The 26,159-nt window shown below is 41.4% G+C and overlaps 1 protein-coding gene across 6 annotated transcripts in view; it reads right to left on the bottom strand.

Moving 5' to 3' along the window:
* The window catches only part of CUX1 (cut like homeobox 1), a 266,767-nt gene that overhangs the window by 124,812 nt on the left and 115,796 nt on the right, over positions 1 to 26,159 (bottom strand). For all 6 annotated transcript variants that reach the window (XM_034068862.1, XM_034068863.1, XM_034068865.1 and 3 more), the window contains exons 4-8: positions 21,349 to 21,427; positions 8,383 to 8,520; positions 4,964 to 5,087; positions 2,920 to 2,996; positions 2,053 to 2,119 (exon numbers count right to left, since the gene is read on the bottom strand). In XM_034068862.1, the coding sequence (XP_033924753.1) occupies positions 2,053 to 2,119; positions 2,920 to 2,996; positions 4,964 to 5,087; positions 8,383 to 8,520; positions 21,349 to 21,427 (485 nt within the window). The remainder of the gene's footprint in view (positions 1 to 2,052; positions 2,120 to 2,919; positions 2,997 to 4,963; positions 5,088 to 8,382; positions 8,521 to 21,348; positions 21,428 to 26,159) is intronic.

The following is a 26,159-nucleotide window of genomic DNA, read 5'->3' as shown; positions in this document are numbered from 1 at the left end:
TTTCTAGATTTCCATATTGCAAAATCTAGGCTACAAACTCCACAGATGACTGTTGTTATGCAAGCACTATTCCTGCCATAAATATCCAAAACAATGATAAAATATTTATTCTGTTATTAGGTCCTACAAGTTTGTTTTCACAGCACATTAGTCTGGGAGATAAAGTACATGCTTAATGTCTGCTTCAGGATTCAGCTCCATGATCTCTGCATTTTAGACCCAGCCTTTGCAATTGTTCTGCTACAGAACACAATAAAACTTTTTGTTACTGCAGATGCTACTAATTTTATGTCATTCTTTATATATTAGGTAAGAATGGTACTCAAAGTCATATGAAATATTTCTGCATGAATCTCCCTGACACAATGAAATGCATTAGAAATGCAAACAAATATTTTAGAGTCAATTTTTTGCTCAGTATAAGATAAATTCCAGTTTTTAGGGTCACAGTATTAAAAAATGCAGCACTCTGCAAATAAAAACATTAAAAAGGGTGAAGGGTTACTAGGTTCAGTGCCTATAACCACTGAGCCTTGATCTCTGACTGTTCCCACAGAAGTGACGGCAAGACACAATAACAGCAACAGAGCTGCCAGCATCAGTTACGTGCAGGAAAAAAAATAGAGGCAATCTGCACTAATTTAAGGCTCCATCAGAAACATCATTAGGATGTGTCTGTTAGAGAAGGAGGAAATCAATGAGGGAGCAAAAATACTTCTGATCCCTTTATATGGAACTCAAAGGAAACTGGACTTAAAGAGCAAAACCCAAATTTACCGAAAAGATTTTCCTGAATCATGTAGAAGGTGTTTTGACTCCAAGTGCTGATTCTTAACTACTATGGACTGAATTTTGTAAGCTCCGAGTTCTCCATGTACTCAGTGGGGAATCGGATCCTCAATGACCACAGAATCATATGCTAAGAAACTGAAATTTGTTGCCAATTTGACTAGCTTTGAAAAACCTGTATTACCTAGACTGCCATGAGCCACACCAGAAAGCACTTACCTACAGGCTACACCAAGACCATGTCATTCCTTCCTCCATCAAGCCTAGGCTATGGTTTCTCTTGCCCCTATACACAGACAGCCAACAGCCTTCTCTTAACCATATACCCTGTACCAGAATGGGTGGTAAGGGGCAGGAGCAAGGGTTTTCCTCTCTGTTTACCCAATCACTAGCCTACTTGGAAGTAAGGGTGAAGCTGGGTTTCTGCAGGATGTGGGCAGTGGCCACAGGGACATGATGAGCATCTTCCAACCCCTGCCTTTACAGCAAGCCAAGGGACACCCAACTGAAATGGCTGCTTCTTTCCCATCCCATTTCCAGACACAGAAATGATTCTTTGGGCTTAATACTGCTGATCATGAGAATTCCTTCTCATTACTAACGTTCCTTAAACATGAAGGGTTCAAAGGAAAGCAGCAGAAGTCTGTCTCTCTTTTGTTGTTTCCTGCAACGACTGTTAAAAAAAACCAGGGGATAATTGGAAACAGTAGCCATTAAGAAGACAGGGATATATATTTTTGAGGCTACCTTCATGTTGTGCTTGAAAACAGGAAAATTCCACCATAAAATTCTACTCGGTAATTTGGGGTGAATCTGAGAGAGTGATGACTGCTACCCCACAAGCAGAAAGATGCCGGGTGCCTAACAGTGGAAGAGAAATCCTTTACCAAACTAAGTTTTATTTTCACCAAGGCTGGAAGATCACAGTAAATACCTTATTTCTGAAACTGCCCTATTTCTAAATAAAACCTAAGAAATCCACAGTATCAGACGTACACAGTATATATTATACATGAGAGACGCAGCACCTGAGAATGAAACCAGGAATGCAGGAGCATGTGTGCCAGGAAAAGCTTTTTGTTGGGTGGAAGAAAATATGAAAACTAATAATCTCTCTATAGGAGGCCAAATTATGACCATGTTTTCCAACAAATTTGGACTCCTGAACCTCTTCCATTTCATCTGTCTCCAGCAGACAGACGCAAAACAAAAAAACAGTGATACCCTGAAGGAAGACATAGAAAGAAAACAGCAAATTCTTACTTTGCAGTAGTTTCTTCATCGTATTTTGTTTTCAGATCAAATAGTTCTGTTCTGGTTTTTTCCAAGGCTAAAAGGCATAAACATGAAGCATTACAGCACTGTGACAGCAGTGAAAAGCAAAAAGACTACTCTCATTTTCTTTTATTCAGCCACAAATAAAGCTGTACACCTCCTGATGAAAAATCCTTTGCCTGCTTCTACCCAGGCACCATTATGACTTAGAAAAAACACAGCTTTGATTTTTCACAATTTCTTAAGGTATTTCTTTTACACTGCAAATTTTCCAGTTTCTGATTAACAAAGCTTGACATTATTAATTTCTATTAAGTGGGCTAAACTGCTTATTCATTTGAAATATTTACTGCAGTAATTCAGGTAATACAATTTCTCGTGTTCTCGTATGAAACTACACAAAATGTGTCCAGACCTGGAATCTCTAAGTGTGCAGAGATGAATATTAATGGTAAGCAAGACATAGCAATAGGCAAGACACACTGGTAGAAACTAGGTTTGTGCTGAACCCAGATCACTACACGTGTTTATCATAGATCAGAAATGTGTGAAACCATATCAAAACACAACATACATGAGAAGTTCCATGGTCTGATTTAATTGCAGTGATGCTCTAACACTTTACTTGCCTCATGCTTGGCCCTGTCCACTGTATTTACCAATTGACTGGCTGCAACACAAGCACTAACTTAAGGTGTGAAGCCCCAAAGAAGGTCCAATGCACAAAGCACATTTAAGCTGTGTTGGATCTTTGCACTTCCAAGAGCTGGTTCACACAGTCTTGATACATTTCATGATCTCTATCCTCCACCTCCAGTCTAATCACTGCTAGAGGTCAGAAAAGTGATGCCAAACCTGTTTGCAAAGCTTGAACTTTGTGTTCAGCTTCTTCCAGCTTCGAGGCTGTCGACATCTGTGTCTCCTGCAATTTTCTATAAAGGGAAGAGAAGAGGTGAGAACAGAGCTCATAATCATGTTAAACAACTTATCCGTATTTTGCAAATTTGGAAGATAGAGTGATTAAATGTCTCAACTGTCATCAGACAACTGACAACACCACACAGACTACAAGGTGCTTCAACGGGACCCATAAATCATGTCACGCTGCGATACTGTTCATACTCTGCAGTCCCACTTATTAAAATTTTAACAGTGTAGCCACCTCATAACATAAGCTGTGAACATTATACAAGAGTTGACTGCTATATAAATGACAACTTTAGTGGAAGGTTTTCTTGAGCATAATTTGTTTTGGAAATGTCACACACATTGAGAAAATTGTCACCAGGCACCCTCTGTTGTACAAAGTTAGTACAAGAAGAATGATACATTTCCATTTCACTGTCATAATGAAGAAATTTGTTGCCATAACTGATATAGCGCATAGATGCAGCAGCTGTTTCATCATAGCTCTAATGGATGCCAAACGCAGTAATATTATTAGCTACTCTTTAAGAGAACACACATATTTCAAAACAAATCTCACACTGATATTTTCCATATAACATGAGCAAACCTTTAATATGCTCACATTTTTATGTCCACAGGCAATATTTTCTCGTTTGTGTCAGTAATACACGTTCCAACATCATCTGGCCATACAGTCACTACACTCCTTGCTGTAGGCTGACTGCAGGCGTTAGAAAACTCATCTCTGAAAGGGAGCTGCTCCAGCATCTCCCAGGAGTTGCTGTTTTTTATGACATTGCTTTTAAGGTATTCTGCACATTTCGGGATTGTGGAAGGGCTTATGAAACTACCAGCATCCTACTTGCACTCCATAGGGTGCACACATTTATTCTCCAACACTGCTGACCAGGTTAATAACTATTTATAGCCAGAAACATGCATCAGCTCCCTTCATAACAAGTTATATAGCTTGAGAACTTAAAACCTCTCTTACACACTTTTATTTGCATTCCATGACCTGCCATTTTGTTCTAAGCATACCTAAATCACATTTGGTAAAACCACCGCTTACACACTACTTATTGAAAAGTAACCACAGATACTGATGGATTCAATAAAGCTTTGCATTCACCGACAGATTCTCTAACGCAGACCTGAATTGAAACAACCAACCCATCAACTAAAAAGCTTATGTAAACTGAAGGGCTTCCACATTACATATTATGAAATATGAACATATTATAGCTTCAGTGTTATCGTTCCATGGGAGAAATGAATTCTCAAGGTAGAAATGCAGCCTAAAAAATCCCTCTTAAGATCCTTAGTCTCACCCTGCTGATTTGTTTGCTCACTGACCTGCAAGATTCAAACATTTCCTGCTTGTTTGCAAAAGACTAGAAATGCATCCAAGATGCTTCCAAAAATCAATAATAAGTAATTAAAATACTTTTTAATTTTGACACGTAGGAATGTGCAGTCCTTCTCAGGATAACTCAGGAGCACATCCCCTCTCTTAGATGTTACCACAGGAGCAGGGGAGATGCTCCTTTTTGCTCTTGGGTACAGTGTTTCATCTCGCCCAGCCCAGGGTTGTGCAGATTCTACAATGGTACTGTGACACACAAAGCAGACACAGCAGACTGAATTACACTGTCGGCTAATGGAGAAATATTAGTGTCACAAAGGACAATACAACCAGTGAAGAAGAAAAGCAGGTTTGCACCCTTCTGAACATGACACCCCCCACGCAGCACTACCGCAAAGAAACAATCTGTCCTTGTTTTACTTCCACACTTTCACCATTGTTTTTCAGTGCAAAGTTGAGTATCAAATGATTCCGTGTCAAACACATAAATCGCCACAATCACTCAATATATGAGCTGTCTCAGTGCACTGAACAGCAAGTCCTGGCTGGGAAGATTAAATACAGAGAAATACATCTCTCCTCCTCTGCAGTGCTGACAGATCACACATGCACATGAACACTCACCTCTCCTTCTCCGCAAAATCATTTTGTAACTTTTGTTCTTTTTCAAGGGCTATATTCTCCGCTTGGTTCTTCAGGGTCTGTTCATACTCTCGGATTTTCTCTTTAAGTGCTTTTATTGTAACCTCTACAGAAAAACAATAGGGGAAGAATGAGTTTACACAGCTCCACGTGGTTCCACAACACAAGGCTTTCTTTACCCTGTAGGCTCAGTGTGTTTTAAACTTTAGCTCTTCAACTCTGACACAAAATCAATGGATATGAGTCCCTTTGGAGACCTTTTACTCCCTAAATGTTAAATTGAACTTTAAGTGTTTAGGCTGAGAAGGATCAATGGAGTTTGCTGGAAAGCAGAGTGAAGAAGGTTCTTCTAACGTGACTTTAAAAAACAGAAGGGAGGGGAAGGGGGAATCAACTGGAAAATATAATATCACCTTATTGACTAGTCTAAAATTAGCTCGCTGCTGAGTGGAGATTAATAAAGTCCCAGTGTAGGTTTAAGTATGCATTTACACACAGGACAGCTAATTCATGTAACTGCTCATGTAAAAAGAGGCAGTTTTACTATGGTTCACGCACAGATGCAATCTAACACTAATTGAACACATATCTGGGACACAGCTATGTTCTGCTTCACAACTGATGAAAAATACTGCAGTGAAGAGTTAACTGCTGTATTAACAGTAGATCAGATTCAACAGACACTCTGGAGCCCTTCATACTGCAGTTGCTCTAACTGCCTTGCACTAACACCAGGTTTTATGCACAAGCATTAACTATTATAACTTTCTGAGTGCACTTGTAGCCTTCCAGGGAATTTGCAGAAACCCTTTTCTCAGCTCAAGAAGCTATCTCACATTTGCTGTGCTTGGTAATGGATGAGAGAAGATGCATAAACCTGCAGCTACAGCGCAGTCTCTGATGGACAGCATCTTGTTACATGCTCCCATCCGCTCCTGCGTGAAAGCCCTTTGATCCCACCCACAGGAAAGGACTGGATCCTTATAGGGCTCAGCAGAGGAAAAGCAGGACATTCACCAGAGTATGCTTTGTAACAGTAATGGAATTTGGAAAAAGCATCAGACTGCCAGAGGACTCGCTGCTAGCAACACATTTCAGTGTACTTACACAGAGATGTGGGGGGTTAAAGACAGCAGCTTAGTAACAGACACCAATAACAATGCTTTAGGAAAAAATACCTCTGCACATCAAAAGTTTCCCAATACTATCACACGAAACCATACATAATCTTTGCAAAGTCTCCACTTTGAGAAGTGTAAAGCCAGAGAGTAGCTAGCTGGTGACAAGGTCTGCTGCCTGGGAAATACAGTGGTGGCAGCTCGGGCCACTGTGACCATAAGGAAGTAAGGGGAAGAGTGGTAAAAATGACTGCCAGCAAACCAGCTTCTTTTGAATGAAGGAGTGGGATTTTGCTAGCCCTGCAAAGAGCAAATGAGGCTTGTTACTGAGTAATAGGCCCTGAAAAGGACGTGCCACTTCTGATTTTTCTTTTTTAAAGCAAAGGGAAATTCTCCTGAGATCTGGGGAGTAATACAAATTGTGATCTTTATCTGAACAAGCAAAGGATGCTCCTGCACACAGACAAAAGGATGCTCATCCACACGTAGAAAGGATGTACTCTTTGTACCAGAGACACCTTTGCTTCAGGTATTTTCAGGCATAAGTCTGTGAAAGTATTCAGGTAGATGGAGAAGCAGAGAGCAAAAGAATCTCATGGAAATGCATACGGTTGCATCTTAACAACGTTTTGATGTTTCATTGTAAAAGGAAATGAAACTACAAAAACGAATGCAAGAAGTGCACAGATATGGGGAAAAATATGACTTAAAACAAAATCTGGTTTTATCTCTAGAGACCTAACAACAGATGTGCTGGACAAGCACAGTTTAGTCCATATACTGCCAGAAGACCTAAGTGCTGTCTTTACTGTGTAGGTCAGCCAAAGCTTGTTAGCCACTGCCATTTATACCAGTTTTGGAAGGAGTTCTTACAGGCACTGTATAGCTCATACACACCCCTCCAAACAAAGAGATTAACTGATCAAAGCACCCTTAGCTAACAACAGGCTTTTCTCTGGATATCTTATTAATCCCTGTTTGAAATGGAGTGTAAAACTATTGCACTGGAGTGAAAAACACCGCAAAGACTACAGTGGCAAAACAGAAAGGAAGTTAGGAGCCAACAGGGAAAATAAAAGATGCCAGTTTATGAGTGGTTGCAGCAAAACCCCCTGGAAGATCTTTCACTTTCTCGGTTGAATCCCTGTGTCATGCTTGGATGTACAGGATGCACAGCCTCAGGAAAACTCTGCAGGGGAAACTGCAATTACTGTGCATTTCCAGTAAAAATACTGCAGGGTTTAGAGCATTTTGGCTCCCACAAGACACCTCTTCCAGTCCAGGCTGAATCCCTGTGTGCTGATACCCATCCTCTCCACATGTCACACCCTCTATGGTCAAACAAAATATACAATATATGCTCTTTCTGCTGAAAATGAGATGTAACAGAACCAACTTAGTTGCTATCACAGCTTTCAAGTGTTACCCATTTGAGTGCAACAGTTCTATAACATTAAGAAAAACCCTCTCTCAGTTTTCCCCAATCCTGGACAATTCCCTCTTCCACCATCCAGAACTGAGTATTAAACATGGAAATAAAAAGTCCCATGTTTAGGCAAACAGGTGTACAACTGAGTAAATTTGGTTTCCTGGTGCAGGAAACTTTCTTCTGAATCACAGGAAAACTTGAACAGTCTTAAAGACTCCAGGCTTTAAATCTCATTGAGATTTTTATGTATTTTCATGTACTCTGGTCTCATTAAATCTTAAATAATTAAACAGTATTAGCTTGTATTTACATTGCTCTATGGATAGTCTCTAGAGTAAATATAAAGTATGTCTGCTGAATGTACTCCAGTAATGCATTTCAGATTTAGATAAGGAAGAACAGACTATAGGGAACATCCTATTTTGTACAGATTTGTATGTGTGTATAAAATACTGGACTTTTGTGCTTGCCTGTGTAACATGTACACACTACAGGCACCCACACCCAGCTTGATGTCAGCAGTAGCACCATCTCTCCCGAAGGATCTACATATAGCTCAGTCAGGGGTGTAATTTTCAGGTAGTGCTGAAGGCTACAACCAAATATGCAGAATAACAGCCCCATTCTCTGACTTGGTGCTATAGTAGACAGAATGTTTGAAGAAAGCCAAGTAGTCTCCCCAAAGTCACATCTACACATGCATAAATACAGAAATGGATGTAACATACTATTACACTTTCTTTACTGAATTTCAATGCTACTGTCAATTCCCCCCGTGAGAAATAAAACTGAATTTAATCCCCATCTTCCACTTTCAGTATGCAGTGAAAGCTGATAGAACACATGCAACCTACCCTGATTTTTCACCTCGGCGAATTCTTTATTATATTCCTCTAGAGTTTCCCTAAGTTTCTGGTTCTCTGTTTCAATATCGTGCATACGTTGAACCTTCAGCTGAAGCTGCTGTCCTAAATCCAAGGCTGGAACTGGATCTGAAAAAGAAACGGTAAAATAAAAGGTAAGACATAGATAGTTCATTGTATCTATGTTACCCTACAGATATGGAGACAGGCTGAGAGAGCTGGGCTAGTTCAGCCTAGAGAAGGCTAAAGGGAGATCATAGTGCAGCTCCCAGTGCCCAAAGGAGAACTACAAGAAACCTGGAGGGGGCTTTTGACTAGGGCACATGGGGACAGGACTAGAGGAATGGCTGTAAACAGAGGGAAGATTTAGATTAGATATTATTAAAAAGCTCCTCCTTGTGAGGGTGCTAAGGCACTGGCACAGGGTGCCCAGAGAAGCTGTGGCTGCCCCATCCCTGGCAGTGCTCAAGGCCAGGTTGGACACAGAGGTTTGGAGCAACTGCTCCAGTGGAAGGTGTCCCAGCCTGTAGCAAGGGGTTGGAACTGGGTGAGCTTTAAAGTCCTTTCCAACCCATACCATTCTGGGATTCTATGAAATTCGGACATACTAACTTCATCCCAGTATTAATCCACAAAGCAGTGTCCTTGGGTGCAGGCAGTCATTATATATAATACAAAGAGTCTGAAACTTTAACATTTTTGTTTGCAAAATAAGAGGTTTTGGGTAAGAAGCAAATTGCACAGCTCACTAACAGCCCCTCACATACCCCTGCTTCTGCAGGAGGGAGCTTCTGAAGCAAATTCTGCCCTCTTGCACAGCTGAGCTCAGAAGGGTTGTTTGATCATGGAGAGCTGAGCTATACTTTTCCTAATTGATAGATCAATAATAACCAGAAATTGGGTGGATGTAATCAGTTCCATGAACCTTGGGGGTGTGACTCCTGTTTCCTCATTTTCTTACACTACTTATCAAGAAGACACTAGAAATTATTTTGAGTGCCCCCTCAGTATTTATTCTCTGATATTCAACCCCATCGTTTTAAGGGAGTCCTGAGCACACTCCTTGTGTGATTTATTCTGGGACTTCTTCTCAGCAGGAATAAGAAAACACTGGAGTCCGATGGACTTATAAAAGATTATTGACTATATTTCTGCTATGGGCGCCAGAATCTCTTGTGAAATGGCTGCAAAGATTTAGTCTCCTGTTGAGGAATGCTAAACACCAAACTCAGTGGATCAACAACAGTATATATTAGGGAGTTCACTTAATTTTCAACCACCACAGTCATTAATTTTTCAGACCACCCTCAGTCTCTGGAAACACATAATAAGTCTATTGTACCTCTGTTAACACATTAAGCATGAGCCTGTGTGTTTTTTCAATATGCCAGCGTTGTTTCATAGTTTATAGAAGAATAGTACTGGGTTATGTTGAGCTCAGAGACATTGTAAGTAGCAGCCTGCTGCATTTTGTTACTTTGGTTCTTCAACAGCTTATGGCATTACCCTGTTCATAATACAAAATCTAGGTTGCTTGTCATCTGTTCTCTGTACATACATAGTTTATGACTACACAACTTTTTCATTTATGCTTTTTAGGCCAAATACTTTTCGTTATTATTATCTGTATTAAAATATTTATAATAAATCAAACTTAAAATGTTATTATGGCAGAGACAGGGGGTACAGGTAAGGGATTAAATATAAAGTTTAAGTCACAGCAGTAGCACAAGTTAAAGGCCCTGCAATATTTATGTATGGTCCAATTATGGTACAGGCTGTCACAACATCCCCCTCTCCCATGGAGGTCTGCCGGCCTTTATCGGGAATGACCGGAATGACCGTTCTGTCACACTTGTGCAGCTCAGCATTTCTCCCAAAGAGCTAGCCCAGGACATTCAGCTGCTGAACATAAAGAAAGGCTGGACTGTCTCAATCTATCTGTGTCTTGAATTGCTACAGGAACCACAGAACGCATCAGACAGGGATCTGAAACCTCAGCTATGATAATTTTATCAGTGTTACAACACCACAGGGAAAGAAACTGAACTTCACAAAACTGTGGGTGCACTTTTCCCCCCATTCGTTTTAACATGCCCATTGTGAAAAGCCAGGACACCCACAAGAGGCATTTTGCTCCAAATACACAAGGCTTTTTATATTTAAATCAGTAAAGAATTAAAAGACAAAAATAACATGGGCATTATAAAGTGAATAATGACTAAACCTTTAGTCAAATCTGCAATCCCTGAGAAGCTTTATGTACAAAATGAAAATGCTTGCAGTGTCATAATTATTCATCAGGATATGTATATTTAATTTAGCTCTATTAAAGGTTAATGTTCCAGTAGCAAAACAGTGACAGAACAAACAAAACGTAAGAACAGTCTCTGAGCATTAGACTTCAAACTTTGCTAGAGCCTATTTGAAGGACTAATGGCCCACAGCCACTAAATACTGCTTAAGGACATGTAAAAAAAACCCCATGGCTGGAGCACCTCTTAGACTTAATTTTTATACACTGCATTAAAGAAAACTAATCACTGCATGACAATGAAGTGACCAAGATGTTTTGGGCAGAGACAAACACCTCATTTCTCGTGGCAAGCCCCAACATGATCTTTAATCTCAAAACCCTTAAACCCCCATGATTGCTGAAGTATTTATAAACACTGTTTAATCTGAGACAAGTATAAAACTTACAGTCAGAATGACTTTTCTCTTACCTGAGTGGAGTGGATTTAAAAATAAATAAAACTACTCTCCTTTCCCCAACATACACATGCATGAAAAAGCATCTCTTTTTATATTAACCAGACTTCCAAAGTGTGTTTCATGTCATTTAGCAGGAGGTCACTGAATTTTTAAACAAGCAATGGACCAAAACTTGCAATTCATTACACAAACAACAGGGATACGTGTTTAAAAAAAAAGGGGAATAAAATCAAGTGTCACAAGCTCATGGAGAGAGGCAAAGATGGAAATGCCCTTTCTAGAGTCTGTAAAAGAGAAAAGTCATCTCACTTAGCCTTTGAGGGTGGAAAACTTATGGCCAATTATTCTCTTGGTTTGAATCTTCTCTAGGATGCAAAAGTTCAGAGTCCCTGCTAGGCACAGGATAAGTAAGGAGTAAGAAAATGGGTAAAAGGAATCTGATCATCCAGAACTTGAAGAAGTGTTTAGCAAGATCATTATTGCCCACGAATAAATCAAACCCTCTATTTTTATATTGGGTATGGGTTTTTTCTATTGCTTTCTATTCCTTTCTACTTTCCTGATGCACTTGTTGCATCCCACACCCACAAAGAAGCCCTTCGCATGGTGCATTTATATGCAGCTCAGCACACCTGGATTTGCCCCCTGATCAGGCATCCTCCACGCTACCACAGGAGAAACTGTAACTGCTGGATTTTCAAACTGGTATCTGCAAAGCCTCTTCCTGCCTTTACTTTCCAAGGAACTGCCTTTTGGTGCTGTTCCATGAGCAGCTCCCTGAGCACATCCCTGCACTCACTGCTGTGACATCCCACACTGGTGCCCTTGCAGATGAGCTTCCATCCTCACAAAGGAGGTGGATGGACGGGTCTCGGTGAACACAGACGTGAAAGAAATAATGTTATAAATGTAACGTAACTTTTATAGCAGCTAATACTTCACATCAAGCGGGCTGATGCAATGCAGCCACAGAAACACCTCTCAGACTGTTCCCACACCATACACATGCCCTGATGATAAATCTTTTTTGAGTAGCAGCGCAAGAGAACCTATTTTTTTCGCTGCTGCTTATGCATGTACGATATGTATTTTAGGAACAATTTTAAAAGAAACACAAAGACTGATCTTGCCAAACCAATGCATTACACAACTAGTTCACAGCAGCATCTCAGCACCCACAACTCCAGGTTGCTCCCCAAACCCAACCTCAACCCAGGAGGTCGAGCAGAACTATTGGTGACCAGCTGGATGATCCAAAGGGAGTTTTGTTTAAGAAACCCCATTCCTCCCTCACTCTGCGAGCTGGAAAAAGACACAGATCTTAATAATTCAATCTAAGTGTTTACACAAAGAGCGCTGTAGGTACCGTTGCCCTCCCCTGTCATTAGGCAGCAATGAATGCCCCCCCTTGTGCGCCGGCTCCTGCCATGACATCACGCTCCTGCCTGCGTTACTTTGCGCCAGGGCACTCTAGGCTAATGTAATCATACGATTACATAATTAACCCAGCTGTCTCATTAAGAAAATCAACTGGAATTCAGGGCATAATTAGTCATACAGCAATTAGCATGCTGATGAGCAACTGATGAAAAGCTGTCTCGATATATGCTGGGACCACCCTCGCTATTTGAGGAGAGGGGGGAAGAGCCCATCTCGGCTCCAAGAGAACGGACTCGGGCTGGGAAGTTCGTTCACCGCTTCGGCCGCGGGTTGTGAGCCGGGAGAGAAGGGAGCTGCTCCCGACCGGCCCCGCTTCCAGCCGGCGGCCGCGGGACCTGTTGGTGCTGAGACGGACGGAGGGATGTGCTGCGGGTGGGGGGAATGTGCCGAACGAAGTGGAAAAAGCGTGTCACTGTTAATGTGCAGTTCACAGAGCACCTTCCCCATACATCATATTTTATACCTATATCATTCATAAGGCCCCCGCCGCTGTGCGCTGCTCAGCGGGAGCCCCTCCATGGGAAGCACCCGGCAATCCCCACCTGGGCGCAGCGGCGGCCTGGCCAACCCTGCCCGGCGGAGGGCGGGCGCTGCCCGGGTACCGACAGGGAGGGGGGGGCAGCGGGACCCCGCGGCGGGCACCGGCCCGGGCGGAGCGGCGGGTGGAGAGAGCCGCAAAGCACGGCCTGGATCGCGCCGGGCGGATCGGGAGGGCCCGGGGGGAGCGCTGCGGGCGGCAGCGCTGCGGGAGCTGCTCGCTCCCTGCAAACGCATCACACGCACCACGGGCAAACCCCTCTCCTCCTAAGTGCCCTCGCCCTCCTCCTTGGCAAAGTGTGTGCCTCTGGTATCTTAAAATGGAGCTCCTGAAGAGGCTCTCCCAAAACAAAGGACTTCTAAAACCCCCTCCTCCCTCTTCGTTACAGGCCTGTGAGCGCTGGAAACGTGAAGAAAGCAAGTTATGAAACTGCGCCAGAACTACAGGGGCAATTAATATTTTATATAGCTGGAAATGTGTTTCCTAAGGTTCAGGTCTAAAAATAATTCATCGAAGGCAACGCGTTGCTTTCAACAAGACCGTGTTTCTGGTGCCTGAACCACGCTGTAAGCAAAGCTCTCTTAGAGATCGCCTACACAAAATGATAAGGGAGGAGGAGAAAAGGATGAAATCTTCCTTAACGCAACTTTATTAACGTGATTTCAGTGTCTAAAAAAGCCACAAGTTCAGCCCCGCTGTCACAACGCTTCTGTCACCACAAGTTTGTGACTTTCTAGACGCTCCTCAGCCCTAGCGCTGCTGTTCTCTTGCTGCTGGAGAACAGGCCCCGGGTTAGAGGCAGGAAGAAGCTCTATGAGCAATAAGGGCTTTGGTGGGAGGCTGCGTATCTGAAAGTAACCTGAAAATGTGTTTTAGAAAAAATAATAATTACTCTGTAGCTTTTGAATATTCAAACACCTCACAGCATACTTAATTAATTCATTAATTATTCCCCAGAAATTTCAGGGGTAAATTGAAATAGCCTGGAGAGACTCAAACAAAGATTTCATGGAATAAATGATAGCTTTCCTCCTTCTCCCCTATGACTCTCGTAGCCCAGGGACAGAAGAGTTATAGCCCTAATTCTGTTTGAAACAAAGCTCATCATCTCTCTGACTCCTCACTTTATAAAAAACATAAAAAGGTTCTTCCATCAGTCAAGAATTAAACAGATTTTCTTACTCCCCCATCCCACAGGACTGGGATCTCTCTTTCCCTTTTATTTTTCCCCACTTTTTTCCAGTGTTCTCACCCTCCTGCTGTCAGAGCATTTTGTAAGGGCTGTACCAGGGAATTCAAAGTGCCCACAAGAGGGTGAGGGACACTCATTTTCCTTACCAGCAAAAACCAGAATCCCAAATTGTGCTGGCCTATGACAGCAGTAAAGCACAAAACCCTACGCATGCGACCTGCTGCATGGGGACGGGGAAGTCGCAGCGAGCCGGCGCCTTTCCTCCCCATTAATCACAGCCAAAGTTCATTGTGGCAGCACTCTCCAAGGCTTGCCGGGTTAAGTGAAACGATGGGAGATGGTATATAACCAATATGATAGATCCCTTTGCCAGAATGTGGTTCTTAGATCTTGTGGGCTGTTACTTAAAAACATCCTTTATTTATCTACCAATTTGAGATTAGCTACTGCAGGAAAGATGCTCTGGCCCTGCCCCAGATTATGAGATGTATCTCTAACGCTCGTACCCAAAAAAGTCACGTAAGGCAGAGTAAATGACTGACTCCTTAATGAATTGCATTGCAGTTCCCTGTATTTTCAAAGGACTTTCCAAAATAAATCCTCAGAATTCTAAAGTTTTAATATTAAAAGTGGGGTATGGATAATAGGTGATACAGTATTTTATGGTATTATAATGTCAGCTGAAAAGGGGCCTAATGAGTTCCAAGAGAAGCCACTGCGACTGAAAATGCTCCAATTTGATCGTTAATATTCTGATAATGGCTGAAGACATTGGAATTTACTGCTTACACACTGAGCTAATGTGAAGGACAGTTACAGAAAATCACTTGTACTCAAAGTTTCATTTTCTCCTACTTTGAGATTATAGGAAGAAAAAGGAACCTTCCACGATGTTTGAAAGCATTTTTGCCACAATCATCCCTTCTTTCTCCTAAAAGCTTTTGAACAGACTTAGCACTAAACCCTCTGAAAGCTAGGGTTTATTCTAATTCCAGTTCACATTCCTGCAACCAAGAAAGGGAAAGTCCAATATTCCCCATCCCAACCCTTGTCCTCCAAGTACTCAGCACCGCTCCAGGCACCAGGCTTGGGGCTGCTCTAACTCCACTCCCTGGAGCAACAGCTTTCAAAGGGTACTGTGGTTACAAAATCAGGTGAACACAACCGGAGCCTGCAGCAATATCTTTGCTCTTATACGGCACATTCTTCCTGCTTCTATTCATTGCATCCCTCCCCTTATCTGCACCTCCCCTCTTCCTTCCGTGCCTCCAGCCTACCAAGTAAAATAGGGCTTGACAACCACACAATAAATTTTTTAAAGTGTATGCTTTAGGGATATTTCTTCCTTTGAATATTTATTCCAGCTTTTACAACAGAATTTATCCAATTATTAATTCAACAAGAAACACGAAAGGGGGGAAAAAACCCCAAAAATTGTGTGATCAGACAAGCCAAATTTCAAGCCACATTTTCAGGTGACAGAGCTATTTTTAGTTAATTTCACATTGGTTTCAAAACATAAGGATACAGTGGATGAACACTATAAACGAGAATTGGCTGGGACTTTGCACTTCATCTGAAAATAACTATGTAATGCTAACAGTATGCCCTACCAGCGTGCATTCATCCAGTACAGATCCCAAAGTGTATTTTATGCTGTGTGTCTGAATTCAAACCCCAGAGGGAAGGAAGGCTGAAGTGATTATGAGCTATTTCTACACTCCTCAGCGCTGGACGACCCGAAGGCTGGAGCAGCATCCCAGGCGATTGTGGAAAATGAAGCGGCAGCAGCCACCACCCCCAAGACACTGCTCAAAATCAGCCGCCTGCAGCCTGGACTTTGAACTGGTTCCTCTCACTCCCCACCTCGGGCACGTCTTTGTGCAAAGATGTGCACAACACTTTGGGGATCATCACCAATGTCTCCAGTCCTTCATTTTCTCCTCTCCAGGCTCTCTTCTTCCAGACCCAGCTTTTAGAACTGGGGCAGTTTTTTCTCTGTTTGGCCAACTCTGGTTTTTACCTGGTCTAAACGTGCTGGTGAAGCATCAGGGATTTTGTCAACAGGTAGGACACAGTCACAACCTACATCACTGCCTGCAGGTTTATCACTTTTCACTCTTTCAAGTAGTAACTAGGCTCAATTTTCTGCTTAATTTAATCACGTTTTCAAGTGTGTTTAAGACAGCCTGCTGCTTTGTTTGAGGGGTGTCCTCACTCCTGTTGTCCAGGAGCAAGTTCATTCTGCTTTCTCTCCTCCTAAGACTACTCACTGTCATACTGTTTTATTTTCCCTCTAAGGTTGAGAAAAGACACATTATGAATATTCATTTCCCTTGTAAAGTTGGGGCAGCAAAACCATGTCATTTTACATGTCTATCTTCAATTTTATTCCAAGATATTTGGAAAGGGGTGACCATTTTAACACATACTAGTAACAAACCAGGAATTGCTTTAAAATTTTCACACTGTTTGCAATGATACCAAACCTCTCTCCAAAGCTTTCTGTGCTGACCAGTCTCCATATACCACAAACTCAGGCTATGCTATAACCTGGTCTTGCTCTTTAGTCCGAGTTCTACCAAACAATGCACTATCAGAGTGCTCTGAATAGTTTTCAAGAGATGCTTTATGTATTGTAGCTTGGGATATGCTTCACACGGTCCCTTGGAGTGAACCTCTTTTCCTTCTTCCCTCTTTACATCTCCCCTAAATTTACATTATAACTAGCTCTTCTCTACTGGCACAAAAGTTTGGGTGTGCTTATGTTGCAGTTTAAACACATCATGCAACTTCTGGGTCCCCTGGGTATGTAAAAGTCTATACAGACTTTCTGTTATCAGAGCTGACATTAACCTTTATGATTTCTGCTTAACACAAAGCCTTACAAAAAATTCCAAACACTTCACATAACTTACATAAATACAACAACTTCATACACATTTATCACCTCCAACATAAGCAGCAGATAATTTTGCAGAGGGGCGGGGGGAAGATCAAACCTGTTTTTCTCTTGTATCACCTTTAACCTCAGAACATGGATCAAATACCCCTAAATGGAAGTCATCTCTTAGCACAAACAGCAGTACAAGTCTGGAGAGTGTTTCTAAGCTGTAAATAATCACAAGCAAATGGAGTGATAGCACAAGCACTGCATCGCACACTGCTGCTCCACGGGCTCTGTGGTGAAGGAATGAAGCTCTCTTTGGGGGTGAGAAACAAATGTTCATTCCTGCCTTTAGAAGTAATTCCCTAACACTCATTTTGTACTTTACTGATGACTGCTTGTGAAAGAAGTTTGTGGTTCCTCAAATCATTCCTTGGAAAAGGAAAGCCTTATAGTGGGAATTTGCAAGGCTGCCCTGTGATTGTATGCAAACAAAAATACTACATGCAATGAAAGAAGTCCCTGCTGCTCCTTCCTCAGGCCCCTTAGAAAGACACAGCCCTCATGGCAGGGTATGCGACTTGTGATGGCAAGGACTAAGGGAAGGATAAAATTCCTACTTCATCCATCTCTCACTGTTACTGCTTTTGGTTGTTTTAACAGGCAACATTTAAAAAAAAAAAGTATTAAAAATTATTCTTTTTACCCTCTCTTATTTTCTTAGCTATTGGGTCCTCTGAAATACAAACCAGCTCATGCACATACACAAATTTACTGCAAATCTGATCACAACAGAGACCTGTGGAGAGTCTCCACTAAAAACACACTACAGCCCCTTTTACACTGTTAGAGAAACTGAATTTCTTGATGAGACAGCTCCCATTAAGCAGAAACAAACACCATTTATGGCTCAACACTAGAAGACTGCTCAGTCCCCACCAAACAGAGTGCAAATATTTTGCATCAGCCTAGCCTGACACTCAAACATTTATATGGTGAGAAAGCCCAGCACGTTTGCCTACCATGTTCATAGAGGGTGTAACTGTGTCTCAAGTGGAAAGGGGATTGGGAGAGGGTCAGTAAAGAGAGAGGAGGCAGTGGTGGTGAGCTTGGGGTGTGCTTGGTGGCAGGGAATGGCTGGGGCCAGCACCCCAGTGTTCCCCTGGAGTAGAAAGAGAAGCAGGAAGGAGACTTCCCTTTAGTGGCAAACTCTCAGCAGTACTGCAAGAGACAGACAATCATGTTCCACAGGAAAACAGCCACTAAACCCAAGTTCGGTTTGATGCTGCCATATCAAGACAGCAGATTTTCTGTTTGAAGGCAGAATTGTTCCTACTTTGCCTACATAAGAGCTGTGCTTAACAGGAGCAATACTGAAAACTGAGCAAATCCAACTGTGGCATTGTGCAGTAGTAAAGACACAGCATAAAGGGAAACGCTATTTAACCAGTTCATCCACATCCTGCCACCTGGCATTCACTCTGGGTCTCCATATTTTAACTTCTACTTGAAAATTACAGTGAAGTTTTGTTCAGTAAACGTTAAGTAGTGAACACCATTCCTTTTTAAAAGAAAAAGATATAATGTTCCATATTTTTAACAATATTTTTCTTCTAAAGCTTTCGAAAAACTGAATTATGAATATACTGTTTCTGCAAGGCAGCATGGCTCCTCTGAACACTTACACAACAGGGCTCCAATTTCACTTTGTTTGCAAGATTAAGATCCTAAAAGCCGAGGGTGCTAACATAATGCACTTACGTTATAAAACTAAAGAGAAAGCAAGCTTGAGCAGATGGAAAAAGCTTCCTCAAAATACAGACCCCAACCTCCCTTTACTTCAAAATAAATAGATTCACATTATTTTTAAGGGTAAGTTGTGACAACCTTGCTGATTAGTGCAATTCATGTGGCAGCATTCACTTTTCTCTAGCTCTCTACTGCATACTGAAAATAAGGCAATTAAATGAGAAAATTAATTCCATTAATTAAAAATGTTCAGTCTCAAGCAAGACAGAATGATCTGAGTGAGAATTACAGCTGTGTAAAATGTACATAAACCAAAATGTTTTCCTTGACATGTACTCCTCTTCAGGAAGGATAAATCTTGCAGCAGAAACCAATGGTAATGCTATTTTAACAGCATCATAAAGCTGGAGAGAGATATGAAAAGGTCTGTTTTATCTTTTAAAGAGAAAACCCCTGATGTGTATAGGAAAATTTACAAGTAAAATACCATCCTTCCCACAAATTCCTTACTGGTGAGCCCCAGTGAAAACTCTGGTCAATTCAGGAAAGAAAATCATTAAACTTTGCTGAATCCATAAAGCACCGTAGCTGAAGTTTCAATACAGATCATTTTATAGTAAAATTAAAATAGAAGCCCTTTTTAATTATATAAAGTGTGCACATTATTACTGAGGAGAGGAATACATGCTTTTCTCAAGAACCATAAAATTGGCTGCTGGGAATTAGACTTCAGCTGCAATTATTATATGGTCCTATAAAGGATATTGAAAGTCTGATAAAATTGCACCCTTGTCATGTAACAGCGATTCTTAATGCTAAATAACCACTCTGCAGCATTCCAGCCATAGCTTTCTCAAAACATCATTGCTCCCTTCTCACACCGAAAAGAAAACATAGCAGGATCTTGGAGCTAAAAGTATACCTAAATATTTGAAATACCATATGAACAGGTCAAAAGATCTGTAAAGCCACACTGAGGCAAACCAACATGTGATAAATGAATACTGATGGCCTTTTATAAAGGAAAGCCCTCCATGGAGACATACCCAACGTAACAGACTATGTATGATGAGAAGGCACTAAAAAAAGCCAATACAGAGGGGCAAGCACCTACTGCGTATGCCTAACTCAGCCCTACCACATCGTGATGAATACCAGTGCCATACATTCCTAAAGGCCATTTTCCCTTTCAGTGGAGTATGTGTTGTAAACAGTGAGCATTTGTTACATCTACATACAGCAACAGGAGACCGGCTGGGCTTCTCCTTGAGAACCTGGAATTTGCTTTTAGCAACATCAGTGTGCTCCCCATGCACCTCTCAAGCCCACAGACAGAGCTTGGGACTAAACCTTGTAGATATTTCTAATCTCACAGACTCCATCTCACTCACAACTTAGCCACACTGAAATTGTTACACATAGTCAATATCAAAGAAATATATCTCTGACACATAACAAAAAGGCACACACAAGGGAGGGCTGGACACCAGAGGGACCGTGGAGTGTGGAAGAAGGGGTGTAAATCTTGCTCATTTCAGTGATGGAAAGGAGAAAATTCTCCCACAAAGAAGCACTGATAAAGTCCCTCATGATTTAGATCCTACAGCATTGGTGGGATCTATGTCCTGCTTTCTCTGCAGGGCTTCAGTCTGACTTTGCTGCTCAAAACCCAGCATGTGTGACAGTGCCAGGCTTCAGAAAAAAGCCTCCGAACAGGAGTATAAAATCATAGAGACACACTCATATGCAAATAGCTCAGTCAGGCCAAGAATTAGAAGTGGAGACTTGGACTCTTAACTCCCTCTCATCTTTGGGTACAGCTGGAAAAGAAAAATCTGTTCAGACAGGATTTATCTACCACTGGGGAGAGCAACAACAACAAAACAATCAATTTCCAAAATGTAAAAAGAAACAAACTGGAAACTTCTGATGCCAAACGTAAATGAGAATTGAAAACACATACAATACAGGCCTTTGAACAGAATTTATGGTCCCACTAACACTGAACAGGATTGAAATTTGGTAGACATTTACTTTTCAGTAAAAAGTTTTTTTTGGGGAAGGTACTAAAAATGTTCTCTGTCCTTTGAAAGTACAAATCTTGCTGCCTCTCGATGAAGCTTCAACATGTATCTTTTCTGTTCAAAATGTCCAAACCCTCTAATAAACACACAACCGAGAATCACACAATACCGTTACAATGGGAAATGGTTCCTATGAACATTAAAAAGTAAATGCAATGAACAGCTTTATGATAAGTCCAGAAAAAGTGCTTTAATTATAGTTCTCTCCTTTAGAAACACTACTGGAGCGTATCAGTGTCAGAGTAAAACCATTGCTCAATTTACCTTATCAAAGGTAAATGGAAAACTGCCCAGCAGCGTTCCCAGGAACATAAGCTATCAGGTATTCAGAATAAGGAAATCATTTGCTTACCTGGAACATCAATTAATCTCTTATAAACATTCAAGAAGGCTGCCTCTGCTTCTTTGCTTCTTTTACCCAATGCGTCGATCTAAAAGGGGTGAGGAGAAAAGAAGGCTTTAGACTTGTTCCAATACAACACTTATGCTCAGAGCTATAACAATGAATTAATATATTTCATATAAAACTAGTTAACACATAACAAGGGAACTCAAGTCTCCTGTGTACAGCTCCGATAGAAGCAGCCTTGTTGGGGTATTTCTGGTACATTTGTACTGAATGTGAAGTCCTGCTTCAGCACAATAGGAAGCACCAATATTTTTATGAACTCTACTGTCTACTGTGACTCTTTCCTTTAAATCTGTATAAAAAGCATGGTATTTCCCAGACAGGTTCTCTCCTCAACAACTCTTTACCACTTACCAAGACCTAACACAACGAACAGGAACCATGTGCACTTCTGATGTCACCTCTGCCTCTTCTGTGGCTAAGGTGTTTTTCTATTATTTCCAATAATAGAGTATGAGATGATCAAGAGATGTACTTGTGTTGGGCACTCAAGAGCTCACACCAGGCTCTATGACTGGCTTCTCTTTGTGTTTTGTAATACACACAGTACTGATCTAAGCAGCTGTCTGCCCAGGTGAAGGAAAATAACACCCCACACAATCTGTTATTTTCCCTTAAAAATTCATTCTACAAGAAAAGGCAGCTTTTTGGCTCTGAGATTAAACAACATATTCCATAGCAACTTTTTTCAGTAAACATGTCTTATTAATGTACTAGAAAACAGAGGATTTACAGTTACTAAATATTGACAAAAAAAACAACCAAACTGACCCAAGCCCAGGTCCACTGAATTAATATTGCAAAGCAGAAAGAGACAGAAAGGGAAACAGGAAAGCCTGACACAGTTCTGCAGCAGCTTACTGAAATCAGGAAACTAAAAGTATGGAGATTATCATTCCCATATGGTAATAAAAAAGCAAGGAAGGATCTGAAGAACTACGGATACAAAGGCCTGATATCAATTCTTCTGTGTATTTGAGAAGCAGTTAATATTACGAAACCATTTAAAGGTGCGTACGTCAACATGTACTAAAAAAGGAAGGTCCTGTCTGAAAAACGTCCTTGAATTCTTTCACTACTTTATTGATTCGGGAGATAAGGCAGAAACAATGGACAGAGTTGCCTGTATCTGTATTTCAGGAAAGTATTTGATATTTTATTATGCAGGAGGGAGATGTGCAGAAGCAGCAAACATGGTACAAGCCTGCCTGGGCGCAGAGCTCTGCAGAGTGCTGAGGCACAGGAAGCCCAGGGTGCCAGGGAAAGGAAGCGGCGCAGGGAGGAGGAGAGATAAGCAGAAGGCTGCTGCAGGGTCAGGTTTGGTGCCACTTCTGTTTACGCTGTACTAAAATGACTTTGTGAAGGGAAGGATTTGGGAGGGTGGGGAATCCTACAATGACCATAATTAAAACAACGGAGTCAGACTCAAAGTGCACTGGAGCAGAGCGCAGGAGCACCGTGGGGCTCCTGTAGATGAGTCTTGCAGCTGGTAAGTGACTTGTAGAGATCATTAGGGAGAGGATTAAGGCCAGAAAACCAAAGGACAAGGACAACTGTAGAAATTACACGGAAGCACAATGCACAGCATATAAGCCAAGAAAAGACTTGAGGGGAGGGGTCAAGGAGGGAAATCAGGACACTGGAAGCATCTGCACAGCATTTGGCAGCAGCAGTGGAATCCTGAGAGATACGGCGGGAGGTCGCGAAGAGACAAGTTCTTGTAACAACACAAGACTGGCCTTAGAAAAACAAAGCAAATTCCGATTTTGCTTACATCCCCCCCAAAGCTTTATCAATTGATGCAGCTTGATGGAGGTGTGTTAGAGCCGAAACCTGACCTATTTGCAACTTATCAATTTAAAAAAGAAAAGGTATTAGAAAGATGATAGACAGGCAGCAGAGCCCAGAATGATGGAGGACATGGAGAGCAGATATGAATTCTCAAATGCTGGCCACACTTGTCTTTTAGAGATCACCAAGAAAGGCTACAGAAAGGCACTGAAATCTCACAGGGCACAGGACGTGCTGGAGAGCAAGGGATTGATGGTTGTGAATAACCCATTTATTAACTTGAATCCAAGCAATCACAGATGGACCGATGCTCATTAGGGAATGAGAACATAAGAAATTCGGTTAGAACATTTTCACACAAAGAGTATTTGAAATTAGAATATGGAATGAAGTGCCAAAGGCAGAGAGGCACCGGGTAGTGTAAATCACTGCTTGGGAGTATCCAACACCATTTGTGAACGGGCGAGAAAGGAGGGGGGAGCCATCAGAAAGACTTTTGCAGTTGAAATATTTCCTGGGTACATAGAGACTTTGAAGGCCAAAGCACACCATATGTTAGACTTCTGGACTTTAACATTCCCACATACAATTTTCTCTTGCTGCTGTTCAGCAGAGTACAGCCAGATTTAAATTACTATTATTAAATACAATTAGCATTACAGAGCTTATTCTGTACTGTATTCTGAAAAATCCATTTGCCCCTTTTACAAAACCCAAAGCATTTTAAATGCTTACACTTCTGTGAAATAATAGGATGGATTTGTTTTCCCATTACAGGTTTTTCACTTTTTAACAAAGGGCATTTGCACCTATGTTCTCACTGAGCATTACAAAAAGTATGGCTGATTCTCTTCATACCAGTTATATAGTGATTGAAATGCAAACCAGAAGTGAAACTACATCTTCCAAGATCAGAGACTTTCTGATGGAAGCAGTCTGTACATCACAGGAACTTTCACACCATTCCCCCCGACTCAGAACCACAATCCCAAACAACCCCAACAGGCAGAGAGATTTTTTTGCATTTTAGTTGTTACCAAAAAATCAATCTGTAGAGTTGAAAGTTCTACTAAAACTGAGCTCTGTAACTGTTTTATATCTTAAAATACAGAATAGGCACCGTAACAGCTTTAACTGGAACAAAATATGTCAGCTTCCAGCAGTGTAAGGAAATAGGGAAACAGAGGATGAAAAAGCCATCAAAAATAGCAAATTATAAATGAAGTCCAGAAACAGCGGAAGCGGCACTGAAATGACATGGAAGGAAGTATTTGGAAGTTCACTGAAGAATTTTCAACTCAAAGTAAAATTGGTTCAGGAGCCAACAAGGATAAGTTGCAATCAGCTCACATCAAAACAGTTAAACCATGTTACAAAATTCTTGCTGAACACTTTTATTTTGACTCTAAAAATTTCAGGGACCCTGAAAGAACTCAACTTATAATTATACTAGTGTAGTCCTGACATGAGCTTAGCTCCAAAGCTTAATTTATCTAAACCAGGCCCCATTATGTCTTCTCTGACTAGAAAGAAACACCCATGACCTCTGTATTCCCCACCACCCCCATAAACATATGTTCACTTTTAAGTTTTGGCATACTATTTGTCTTGATAATACCACTGGCGCTATACTGAGATAACAAAAATGAGACACTAGGAATCCTCCCTCCCTCATCTTTAAAATATCACTGGAGCTCTATGGAAGGAGCCACAGCGAGACACCGATTTCATAGCAGTCCTCCCTTTATCCACCTTATTTTTCCAGGTCAAGTGCTTTCATGAGTTGTTGCTCAGGGTACCAAGTTCAGCTGGAGGCTGAATGGTTGCTTTTCCCTCTGTAACCATCTCTCCAACCTGCCCATGAAGACCCTCTTGGTCTGCTCCCATTCTCCACTGCCAGAACAACAGCTGGTTGCCTGGTATCGCTGTCATACTACTCCAGCAGCACAGGCAGCTATTTTAGACATTCTTGATCACAGTCTGGTATTTACTACACCTGGTTAAAATTAAACTATCATCAATGAAATCAATACTTTTATCTCCACGGTAAGGTAAGCACCATAAATCCAGCCTCCTCTGTCAGAGAAGATGCTGGATGTAGTTTTATCTGAACATTGCTTCTTTCCATTTCAGTTACATCAAGTTCAAAAAGATAAAAGCAAAATCTGTGGCTTTATTTTGGAATCTCTCACTCTCTATGCACTAAGAAGTTGAAGCATTAATTCAAGTCTGATATCTACTGCCTCACAAATCACCTGGATTCAGGTTAGCAGGAGCTGGATGCTCTGGTGCTGTATGTACAGCACAGAATTGTCTCCTGAATGCAGTTACACAGAAGGCTGCACAGTTGTGTTTCTGAATGTAAAGATGGAACAGGAAGACAAAGCTCTTTGCTGGGAAGCTGAGGCTGCCAGATGCTGGTACATTCCGCACTCACACTCAAACTCTCTGAACCTACAGATACCAGCACATTAACACATTTGCAGACCACAAGACCAGCACATGGCCATGATGTGTTGCTCCTGACAGACCAACTTGGGTCATTCAGCACTACTGTGTTCTTCTTTTGATTTTAGACAACTTGGCATCCCAAATGAGATCCCTTCACTAAGGCGCAGGGATCTCATTGTGCTCTGTGTTTGTATGGCACTACAGAAGTATCGATGATTTACCTGCAGTACAATTAACTGCATATCCAGTGTCTCAGACACAAGCATTCATACAACTATGATAAATATTAATAATGAAGATAAGTCTTCTACTTATCCTCATTGTTCTCCAGTTGTAATTCTCAGTCTCATTAGGCCACCTTAACGTGAAAGACGGTGCAGGACAGAAGAAGACTAATCTGCAACTAGGTTAATTGAATAAAAATAAATTACTTCAACTCATTTTTTCTCTTCTGATTTTTAATAAATAGATGCCTTAATGATACACCACCCCCCAGATCCCCCCCCTTCATT

The sequence above is a fragment of the Melopsittacus undulatus genome, chromosome 13 (genome assembly GCF_012275295.1).
Source record: "Melopsittacus undulatus isolate bMelUnd1 chromosome 13, bMelUnd1.mat.Z, whole genome shotgun sequence".
NCBI lineage: Eukaryota > Metazoa > Chordata > Aves > Psittaciformes > Psittaculidae > Melopsittacus > Melopsittacus undulatus.
This window is presented reverse-complemented; position numbering and strand designations above follow the sequence as displayed.